Below are 11,985 nucleotides of genomic sequence, written 5' to 3' on the forward strand. Positions count from 1 at the left end.
CTCAATCTCAACAGTCCTTGAGGCAGGTAAACATATGTGAGTCTAAGGCCAGCCTGTAGGCATAGAGAGTTCCAGGCCAGCCAATGCTATATAAAGAAGGTTCCATGTAGGTGTGGATAACTTGATTTAAAATAAAATAGAAACAAACAAATAAATGGATTTGTTTTTTTAAGAAGAAATAAAAATGAAGATTTATAAAATCTTTCAGGAAAAATGTTATTTTTAGTTCAAATTAGGCAAATAAAGTTCCTCAACTTATGGTCTGCTTCGGGAAACAATTAAATTCTTTGATTCAATTTTCTAAGAGGTTTTTTTCTTAATCTAAACAAAAACACAAAAGAGAAACAGTTGTAAAAAAATTAAGGGCTTTAATATATGTTATATTTTATCCAAAAACTGAAGAAGGAATAGGACGAGGGGAAGGGGGAAGAAGGGGGAAGGAGAGAAGGAGGGAAGAGGAGAGAGGAAGGAGAGGAGGAGGGAAGAGGAGAGAGGATGAGTAGTAGAAGAGGAGGTAGAGGAGGAGAAACCATACCTCTTTAAAGAATCTACTGTAGATGGATAGTCCAAATTCTCTTTGTTCCTCTTCGATGGTAACTTCGTACTCTGCCTGATTGGAGCGATTAGGAAAAAGACACAGGTTAGTGATGCTACTCACGACAGCATTGCATAAAGCTTTAAATTACCTGACCTATGAACTCATATAGCACACTCAGAACCCTCAGAGCATTCTGTGGATTAAATTTAAGTAGTTCTCTGAGGATGTAAGAACAATACTGGGGTAAAAATGTCAATGAGGGTGGGTGAGTTAATGTCCATTGTTGATTTGACTAGATTCAGGCACACCACGGAAATATATCTCTATATGCTTCTATGCGTGTTTCTAGAAAGCATAAACCAAGCAGGAAAGACCTACCCTAAACGTGAATGGTACCCTCCCACAAGCTGGAATCCCAGGCTACATCAAAACAAGGAGAAAACAGAGCTAAAGAGATGGTTTAGTAGTTAAGCACACTTACTGCTCTTTCTGAGGACCAGGTTTAGTTCCCAGAACCCACATAGTGGCTAACAATAATCTTTAACTCCAGTTCCAAAGGAACCATCTTCTGGCCACCAAGGGCATCAGACATACATATGGCGCACATCCACGCAAACATGCAGGTATTCACATTTAAAATAAACAGTTTTTAAAGGTGAAAGCAAGATGAAGAGCAGCGCTCATCTCTTGCTGCTTTTTCATACACAAAACTTACTCACCAGGAGCCAGGAAGGTTGTGCATGCCTGTGACCACGGCAGTCAGGAGCTGGCAGCAGAAGGACTGCTGCAAGTTCAAGGCCAGGCCAGGCTACACTGTAAGAGCCCTGACCTACAAAGTGAGGTCCAGACTAGTGTGGGCTACAAAGTGAGACCCTATCTCAAAAACAGGGAGAAGGAGAAAAGGGGAGGTAGAACATCAAAACAGCTACCAACTCTGTCAGGCCCAGTTTTAATATTCAAAAGCACAAGACTGCACAGTGCAGTCCTGAGATGGACCACTCACCGCTGCATCCAAGAATTCAATGCACCTCTTTAGATCTGGTTTCGTATTACAGAATTGTCTGAAAAGAAGTCTTCCGATTGGCTGTTGGTCACAAAGACTGCTAAAATCCTTTTCTGGGTAAAAGGGAGAAACAAGCGTAGTAGTTACTACCCACTAAATGCTGTTCTCAATCTACATTGTTTTCACTTAATAAAATGAAAGTAAAAAATAGTATCTATATTATTATTTCTAAGCTACTGTTTACTAAATTAAATTGAGTCATCACACATTTAAAGATACAAGCAGGCGTGGCAGAGACATCTGAATTGGTAAAGTGTGTCCTACATGAGCATGAGGATCTGGTTTTATATACCCAGCACCAACATTAAAAACCTAGGCACGATGGAGTGTTCCTGTAATCCCAGGGCGGATTTCAGGGGTTCCCTGGCCAGAGAGTCTAGCTGAACTGTCAAGCTCCAAACTCAGTGAGAGACTCTGTCTCAAAAAAAACTAATGTGGAGATGATCAAGGTAGATACCTAATATTGCTGTCTAGCTTCCACATGCACATATGCAGACATGTACATACACACAAATAAATATACATATACATACATGCATGCAGGCAGGCATACATACATACACACATACAACAAACAAAACAGGAAGAACTAATTGGGAGGCACATGCTTATAATTCCACCATTCTAGAGGCTGAGACAGGAGGACTATCTATACATTCAAGGCCAGTCTTGGTCACATGATGAGACCCTCTCCCAAAATAAAAAAATAACCCACAACCAACAGACAGCCAAAGACACCTAGAACTTGTAAAGATTTGTAAAACTTAACTTGAAATAGAGTATTCTTCTCTAAAATGAAATATATAGGAGATAGATAAGCCCTAGGAGTGACCATCTAAAAAAGAAGGCAGGGGCATGAAGAAAACTTTCTACTACTGCACTCACCCTAGGTGCCTGGAATAAACTGCTTATGTAGCAATGTACTAAGAATTTTTTTTTTTTTTTGGTTCTTTTTTTTTTGGAGCTGGGGACCGAACCCAGGGCCTTGGGCTTCCTAGGCAAGCGCTCTACCACTGAGCTAAATCCCCAACTCCCTAAGTCAGAATTTTTAAAAACCTCTCTCCATCTTGATTCTTGATATTTTTATACTTGCAAACAAAATTTAAAATAATTATGATTATTGATTTGTTTATTCTTTTTTATAATTTATGATTTTAACTCTCCCTTTTTGTTTTTTTGTTTTTTCTTTTCCATAGAAAATATCATTCCTTGCATCTCCTTACCTCAGTAATATTGTTCTGAGAATAACGCTCTAATGTTCTAGCACTGTGTCAAGAAAAATATAAAACAAAAATGTTTAGAACGAGTCAACCTTCAGCAAGAAAGCCATGTTCAGCAGCAGAGGATGGCAGATAAGAATAAAATCTAATAAAATGTAACAGTGAAACTCATTACTTTGTTTTGTTATGAGACAAGGTCTCACTATGTAGTCCTGGCTGACCTGCAACTTCCTATGTAGCCCAGGTTGGCTTCAAACTGACAAGAGATCCACCTGCCTCTGCCTCCTGAATGTTGGGAATAAAGACGGGTACTAGTGTATTGGCCCATTATTTTGTACACTAATAAGTAACAAAAGAATAGAAGGAAAGGAAGAAGGAAGGGAATGGAATGGAGGGAAGTAACGAGGAATGGAGAGGGGACAGGAGGAAGGCCTGCTGCTCTCCTAGCAGTAGCTATGCTGGTTGTTCCTTGTCAACTGGATACAAACTTCCTAGATATATCTAGAAACAGGAAATTTTTTCTTTTAGATTTATTTTATGTTTATGAACGTTTGAAAGTCAGAAGCACTGAATCTCCTGTAACTGGACTTATAGATCAAAGATTGTGAGCCACTGTGTGGGTGCTGGGAATTGAGTCCAGGTCTTCTGTAAAAGCAGCCAGTGCTCTTAACTACTGAGCCATTTCTCTGGCCCCAGTAAGAGAGAATCATAATTTAAAAATGCCTCATAAAATTGGTCCATAGATATGTCTGGAGGCCATTTTCTTGATTAATGATTGCTATAAGTTGTCCCACCTCTGGGCAGGTGGTCCTGGGATCTATGTGAAAGCAAACTCAGAGAGCCATAAGCAAGCCAGTTCAGGTTCCTATCCTAAGTCCTGCCCTGACCTGCCCTGTTTCCCAAAAGCAGCTCTAAAGGTGAAGAATTAAGGTAAATGAACAAATCATAATAAATCCATCCAGTAAAAAGTTTATTAGTATCAGGTAATTCTGGGAGTCCAGGACATTCCTGTTGTAGATCACTGGGTCTAAGCAAGAGAGCTAGGGAGCGAGTTCAGTAGGCAGAGTGCTTTACAGCATGCACAATGCCCTTAGGCTCCATCCTTAGCATCATAGATACCACGTATGGCAATACATGCCCATAATTTTAGCACATGAGAAGTAAAAGCAAGATCAGAAGTTCAAGATCATCCTTGTCTACACAGCAAATTCAAGGCCAGCCTGGCCTACATAAACATATACCTTAAAAATAATTATCTAAATAAAGCACTGAATTGTCACATTTATTCATTTATTTTTACAAGTCACCATTTAATTCTCCAAGGTTAGAAGGTCAGGTCAAATGAAACTCTGTTCCCCCTGCAGGAGAAGAACTGAAAGGTACTCTGAGTGTCCAAGCCACTGACACTCTTGGTGCTCCCTAAACAAGGAGTTCATTGCGGAGACTCAACACTGCCTCTTCCTCTTCGCTCTCCTTATTGATGGCACTGCCTGTGGTTGGTTTTAACAGAGGCCAGAATCATCTTTAGAGCCATTCTTCTGGCAGCCATAGCTCAGCCTGAGTTGGTCCTGGCTGAGCTGCTCCTGTGGTTGCTCCTCAGCTCCTTAAGAGAAGAATCCCTCTGCTGTGTAGAGAACAAGAGAGCTCAGTCTTCCCTTCCCTCTGCAATGGGGCCAATGAGGAAAAGGCTTCTCTTTGCTCTATCTTCTCTTGAAGTATGTGAGGGCACTACCTCCTGCAGACTGCATTCTCAAGTCCAGAGCACGTTCACCACGTCACAGCTCCAGTGTCCCCTAGGAGGACACCATGTATTCCCCTAGCAAGTCCTTCAACACAGGCTTCCTCTCAGGAACCTAACTCAGGCTGAGCCCTATCCAGGGTAGTGAGTGCAAAGCTGTCACCTCCTTCTAAGTTATCTGGACAGCAGTTTCAGAAGTCAGGAAGTCTTTGAAAATGGGCAGCCTTAGATCTCTGGCTTTCAAGTGCCATGAAGCAGACAAACCGAAAGGAGCACAGGAAAGGGCCTAGGACCGTGGTCATGACGGCTCCTTTGCATCAGCGGGCACTTGGACTTAGGGCCAATCAATCTCCAGTCCAGTGGAGAGTTCACAACTTCAGCTCCGGAGACCCAACACCCTCTTCTGGCCCCACAGGCAGCGCACTCATGGGCACAAAGCCACACACGGACATATCTTTTAGATTAACTTGTTTTTAATTTAGGTATAAGTGTACTTTGCCTGCACATATGTCTGTATACATGTGCACAGGGCCTGAGGAGGCCAGAAGAACATGTCTGGATCTGGAGCTGCAGACAGTTGTTGAGTGTTCACGTCACTGTTGGGAACCATATGTGGGTCCTCTACAGGAGCATCCAGTGCTCTTAACCACTAAGGCAATTCTGTTGCCTCAATATATACTAGTTTTTACTGATGAAAAAGTCAGCAATCATCTTTCATAACTCCATCTAGAGCCTCCATTACACACAAAAGACTAATGAAGTTATATGAAACTTCATCAGAAAACTTGTGAAGCAAGAAGAGCTGAAAAAGGAGTAACACCTAAGTGATGACGCGACGTCAGGCCCTCGCACACACGGAAGCGCTGCTTACTCACCGATGGAGTGTCGTAAGTCACTGCACATGCTTACTGGGGGCAACTTCAGGAGCTCTCTCCACTTTTTACTGCGACCAGTCTTTTTGGTAAATCCTGTAAAATTTGAAAAAAATTAGGATTTAGATTTCAAATTGTGTTTTGGTTTTACTTTTGAGACAGGATCTCACTATGTAGTCCAGGCCTTGAATAAGCCTTGAATTCTGGATCCTTCTGCATTAACTTCATTTTAGGGTCACACAGCTATGTCAACCTAGCCAAAAAACGAGGGTGGGGAAGTTTTTTCTTTACTAAAATGTTATCAATATTATATATATACATTCGTAATAAAAATTATCCTATTTTTAATACTACTTTGGGTACATAAGATAAATACAAGTAAGATAAATATAATAATTTGTCTCGAATATATATCAGTCTAGTGAAGTATAAAATTCTGCAGTCTCCATTTCCAAATTATATCTATCATGACATACTATACACTGCTACTTACAAACATTGGTTCAGCATTATTAAAATTATACATTTATATTTATTTTTAAACAAATATTTATGAAATACCTATGTACCATGTATCAAACACTTTCAAAGTACTGGGAGTGCAATGGTCAATTAAACAAAACAAAAAGAGTTCGGGGGTGGGGTGGGGTGGGGTGGGGTGGGGTGGGAGAGGTGGGAGAGTTGCAGGCCTCTCCTGTAGAGACCTCAGCTTTACATCCAACACCCACATTCGGTAGCTCACACCTGTAACCTCAACTCCAGGAGATCCAATGTCTTCTTCTGCCTCTACAGACACCACAGACACAGACAGACACACAGACACACACACACACATAGAGACACACACACACACACACACACACACACACACACACACACAGAGACAGACACACAGACAGACACAGACACACACAGACACACACACATACACAGACACACACACACAGACACACACAGACACACACACACAGAGACACACACACGGCAAGGGGAAGTAGAGACATACACACAGTATTTTTTTAAACTCTTAAATGTGTGGATGCCTGTGCCCCATCCCCAACAAAAATCAAGTCCTACCTCTATATTCTTTTTAAAAATTTTTAGATTTTATTTTATATGTATCATTGTTTTGCCTGCATTTATGTACGTGCACCATGTGCATGACTGGGATCCATGGAGGTCAGAAGAGGTTGTCAGATGCTCTGGAACTGGAATTATGGACGGTTATGAGCCTTCCATAATTCCACAAAACTTGGTGCTAGGAACCAAACCTAGGTTCTCTTGCAAGAAAAACAAAGGTTCTTAACTGCTGAGCCATTTTTCCAGGACACCCACCCCATATTCTAAGTGAGGGAGAAAATATTATAAGGCACACAATATAAGTAATTAGATAATATGGTTAACAGTATGAAATAAAATTGAAGGGGAAAGGTGGAAGATGCTATTGTGACTAGGTAGTACTAAAGGAGACCTCCCTATGAGGAGCATCACATGCAGACAGACTTAGAGAACATGGGGTAAAGGCCTCTAGAAGACTGGGGAAGAGGGCTGTGCTGGCTAATTTTTTCGACACAAACTATAGTCATCTGAGAGGAAGGAACTCCAATTTTAAAAAATGCTTCCATAAGAATCAACCTGTAGGCAAGCCTGTAGGGCATCTTGAGGGAGGAGGGCCCAGCCCACTGTGCATGGGGCCACCCCTGGTCACAGTGTTTCATCATAGCAATAGTAATCCTAACTAGAACAGCAGTTGATACTAGGATAGTGTGGCATTGCTGTGACAGACCTGACCATGTTGTTTTGGTGAAAATTGTGGAAGGAACTTTGGGACTTTGGGCTAGAAAATCCATTGAGTGTTGAGAGCTCAATGACCTATTCTATAAGAGCTTGGACGATAAGAAAGTTGAGAGGAGTAAAGACAATGGAGGCCTAGCTTATGAAGTTTTAAGACTCTAGCAGATCATTTGTGTGAAGACTCTGTGATGGCTGGTCAGCCGAAGCTCAAGAATCACTATAATTAACAAGAGACCCAGATCACTGAAGTAAAACCTCTGCTTTGATGGGACAGTGGAAGTTGGTCAGCTTCGGCTAAAGAATCAGCTAGAGAAGAGCATCACTGAGGTAAAGTCTTATGGCATGCTGTGTTCCAGAAGTAGCAGCTGAACTTGGGAGTGTAAGACTCAGACAGGTGGTACCGGTTTTGAAGGTGTGGAGTGGTCACAGAGAGCAGATGAGGCTTACTGTGGCAGGGCAGGGTGGCAGGGCTGGAGTCCTTGAAGGCCCAGAAGAGGCTACTGATGAAAGTGCAGCCCAGTTGCAGCAAGAGCCCCCAGCAGTTTTGGAGATGCCGTGGGACGGCCAGCAAGAACACAGAGCAGAGCCAGCCAGAACCTCAAAGACAAGCTGCAGAGGGCAAGGCCAGAAACTTGCCCAAGCCCTTTGGAGAAGCCCAGAAAATCATGAGTAGATCCCACACGTTAGACACTGAATTATTTACACAGTTAAATTTGGTTTTGCTTTGATTTATTCCATGCCCTGGTTCTTCCCTTTTGAAGTAAGAAAGTATTTAACTTATTTATTTTACAGGAGCCCACAACTGGAGAGACATTATATTTTAAAAGTCTTTAAACTCTTAAAGACTAGATTTTTTTTAAAAGAATTATTTATGTATGTATCTGAGTACACTGTAGCTCTCAGAAGAGGGCATCGGCTCTCAGATAGCTGTGAGCCACCATGTGGTTGCTGGGAATTGAACTCAGGACCTCTGGAAGAGCAGTCGGTGCTCTTAACCACTGAGCCATCTCTCCAGCCCCTAGATATTTTTAAATGTTCGAATTTTTAAAGATTGTAGGACATTTTAAGTTTGTAGAATGTTTCATATTGTGATATCTTTATTAATGTGTGATCTTCGGGATTAACAAGAAATGAAAAATGGTTGCTTAACAGTGATCTGTTTGTGCCAGGCAGTGGTCTCAAAAGCCTTTAATCCCAGTACACAGGAGACAGAGGCAAGTGAATCTCTGATTTCGAGGTCTACAGAGCGAATTCCAGAATAGCCAGGGCTACACAAAAAAACCTACCTCGATACCCCCCCCCATGACAGGAAAACAGATTGAGCAAGCCAAGAGGAGCCAGCAAACAGCACTCCTCCACGCTTCTGCATCAGATCCTACACCCAGGTTCCTGCCTGTGTGAGCTCCTGCACGGACTTCTCTCAGTGATGGACCGCCTGGAAGTGTAAGCTGAAACAAATCCTTTCCTTCCCAAGCTGCTTTGGTCATGATGTTTCCCCACAGCAATAAGTAACCCTAAGGAGGACAGATGCACTCATGATGAAGCCAGAATGGGGAAAAGGGCTAACCTGCAATGAATGTTTTTTAAAGATCTGTTAAAACTAAAACTTTCCTTAAATCAAAGAAATTAACTCTTTAATCTCAAACATTCTGAGACAAAATTTTACTGTCACCCAATAGTGTAACATAACTTCACCTGTCAACTAAGACTCAGAAAACTGGGAGGAAGAAGACTACATTTCCTTGAGGTCTTGTGAGCTGTCTGCCATGCAGTGGTTTGAAAACCTGTGAAATATATGAAAAGTAGCTCTGCTACACCAGATGAGGCAGGTATAGGTCCACGGGCTCTTTCAATCATCCTGTGCTCCTCACATACTCTATGCAATCTTGAGACTAGAAGCTCTGAATTCAACAGCCCACTGCCCAGAACACCTTATGTTAACATGTTAAAAACACTCATTACTTTCCCTCACAAATTCAGCCTTAAAAAATAAAAAAATTAGACAAACATTAATAAGCACTTGCCAGTGCCAGAGACTATGCATGCTGCTGCGTCGGCAGCAGCCCCATCCCTCATGTCAAAAGGCCCCACCATACAGACTAGATCCAGCGTCCAGAATGGATAGCACTGGTCTGACCTTCATAGGTATGCCCGAGGAGAACAAAGTTTGACACTAAGTGTAAGTCCACTGCCTGTTTTGGTGTTCACAGACAGGTGACCTTCTTTGAGATCTCAGGCCTCTGGCTTCCAGAAAGATTGCTACTGTGAAATTTAAATAGGCTTACTCATCTAGCTAGATGTCAGGCTCATGAATAGGCCTCTGTATCCCTTGCCTCCTTTTTTAGGGTATGGTTTTCCCACATCTCTGGAAAATTCCCCCCATCTATTTTCCTGAACAAGTGAGGGAACAAGTTTAAGTGGCAGGCTTTGTTTGTCTCTCTCCCATCCCCGTTTCTCTACGATGCTGGGGATTTAATCAGAGTCTTACACAGGTTAGTCAAATGTTCTGCCTCTGATGCACCAGCTTATAGTTTGTTGTTTTTAATTTCTATTCCTGATGCTCAAGCTAGGTTCAGTCAGTGAAGGGTTTAGAACCAAGACACACACACACACACACACTCTCTCTCTCTCTCTCTCTCTCTCTCTCTCTCTCTCTCTCTCTCTCTTTCTCCCCCTCTGTGTGTGTGTGTGTGTGTGTGTGTGTGTGTGTGTGTTATCCATATGCCATATGTCTTTGCTTCCCACAGTTGGGATTATAAGCACCATGCCCTGGTTTTTTGCATAGACGTTGGTGATTGAAACCAGGTTCTTGTGGGTTTTTAAAATATCTACACCATTATTTAATCTCTCCACCATTATAATAAAACCTAATGTAATATTCCCTATTCTCAGACACTGTACCCAGATAGGAAGGAAAGAGAAACTTAAAATTCATCAAATTTTATTTCCACTAAGAATCCCCTTTAAGGACCAATTGGAATTTGGAGTGAGAGACAAGAACAGTCAAATGTTTACTGAGAGAGAAAAGAGTGCATACTTCTGAGGCTGTCCTAACTGCCTTAAGAGAAAACCAAGGGGCTGGAGAGATGGCTCAGGGGTTAAGAGCACTGACTGCTCTTCCAAAAGGACTGAGTTCAATTCCTAGCAACCACATGGTGGCCCACAACCATTGATAATAGAATCCAATACCCTCTTCTGGTGTGTCTGAAGACAGCTACAGTGTATACATATGCGTAAATAATTCTTAAGAAAAAAAGAAAGAAAACCAAGACCTAGTTCTCTTCCCACTCGTTCTGTTCTTACTTTTAAGTAGTATTTTGAATAATAGTATTAATTAAAAAATATTGACAGATGGCTTTTTTGCATTTGTTTGTTTGTTTCTTTGATTATACCTTTAGTCTCCACTACTCCATAGTCTGTAGTCTTGAAGCCTAGACTGCCATTGTACTTAGGATCTTTCTGCATCAAGCCTCCTCTCAACTGCCCTAGCTCACAAGGATTTCAAATCCCTTAGTTTGGTATCTAATTCTGGACAACACTCATTATAATTTAAGAAATTTCTTACAATGTTTCTTTTTAGTGTTTCCAGTATTGAACATAGTTATATGTTCCAATTAAGATTCTTCTTCCTGAAAATCACTGGGGGCATAAATGGACTTGTAATGGCGCTAAAAACAACTTTTAATAGGAACAAACAAACAAACAAACAAAAGATAAAAAACATTTCTCTGTTACTCGTTAGTTTTTCTCAAAGAATATACTTCACATTCTGTAAGGTGAACACACTGAAGCTTCGTAATAGCATCTACTTCCCAGGCACTTTTGCCCGGGTAATCAAGAAACCCTAGAAAGTGTGCAATGCATACCTTTCCATACTCTGTCTTTCAGATTAGCAGCGCTGAGAATGGAATGGAACTTAAGCCCCTAGTGCTGATTGAGTAGCCTAGCGCTACTGTTTAAAAACACAACAAAAGTTAGCCCAGAATCATTTGCTGACACCAGCAAGCAGCAAATCCAACTCAGAATTTGTTCTAGTAGGATCAAAACTCCCTTATGTAAAGGTTCCACAGAGATCAGGATTCTCACAAAAACTGGAGCTCCTAGGAGGCGCTACCTGCGGGGAGACCAGGAGCCTGGGGTGCACCCACCTTTACGAGCCTTCAGCAACAAAGTGTTGGCCATGAAGTTCTCCAGTTCCATGATCCCCCGCCTGCGCCGTCGATGCCGAGGTTTCCGGCGTCGAACTTTTTTGGGTCCAGGCAATTGAGGCAGGGAAGGCTGCGGGGGAGGAGATCCTAAAGCCACTGGTGCACCCTCCGGGCATCCCTCGTCCTTTGGGCTACAGGGCTTCGGGATGCTTGACTGCCTCTGTCGCCTCCTCCTCCGCCTCCTTTGGCGTCGCCACCACTCCCACCAAGAGCGCCGTCGTCGCCGTCGCCGTCGCCGTCGCCGCCGGCGCTTAGTTAGGACAAGGGGAGGCTCGAAACGGACTCCAGTCCTGTTGTTGTCCGGGCGAGGGGCCTCCGCTATCGGCGCCGACCCGCGGTAGGTCGAAACCCTCCCAGCATCATCGCCCAGGCCCAGGGCGCGTAACTCTCACTTTCCTCAGTGCCGGGTCCTGGGCGGCACTCAACCTTCGCCGCGCCCTACCCCACCGAGGAGCTTACTAAATCGAGAGCCGTCTCCGGCGGCGACGGCTACAGCAGCCGCCGCCGCCGCGGCCGCCAGTTAACTCACAAGACAGCTGGGCCCCGGGTAAC

General features: G+C 42.9%; 1 protein-coding gene across 4 annotated transcripts in view; it reads right to left on the reverse strand.

The window, feature by feature from the left end:
- Grk4 (G protein-coupled receptor kinase 4) overlaps positions 1–11,850 on the reverse strand; it is a 72,216-nt gene extending 60,366 nt beyond the window's left edge. For all 4 annotated transcript variants that reach the window (XM_032915838.1, XM_032915839.1, XM_032915836.1 and 1 more), the window contains exons 1-4: positions 11,374–11,850; positions 5,435–5,527; positions 1,542–1,654; positions 536–610 (exon numbers count right to left, since the gene is read on the reverse strand). In XM_032915838.1, coding sequence (XP_032771729.1) covers positions 536–610; positions 1,542–1,654; positions 5,435–5,527; positions 11,374–11,425 — 333 coding nt within the window. In that variant the 5' untranslated portion in view covers positions 11,426–11,850. The remainder of the gene's footprint in view (positions 1–535; positions 611–1,541; positions 1,655–5,434; positions 5,528–11,373) is intronic.
- Between the last annotated feature and the right edge of the window lie 135 nt (positions 11,851–11,985).

Source organism: Rattus rattus, chromosome 11 (genome assembly GCF_011064425.1).
Source record: "Rattus rattus isolate New Zealand chromosome 11, Rrattus_CSIRO_v1, whole genome shotgun sequence".
Classification (NCBI taxonomy): domain Eukaryota; kingdom Metazoa; phylum Chordata; class Mammalia; order Rodentia; family Muridae; genus Rattus; species Rattus rattus.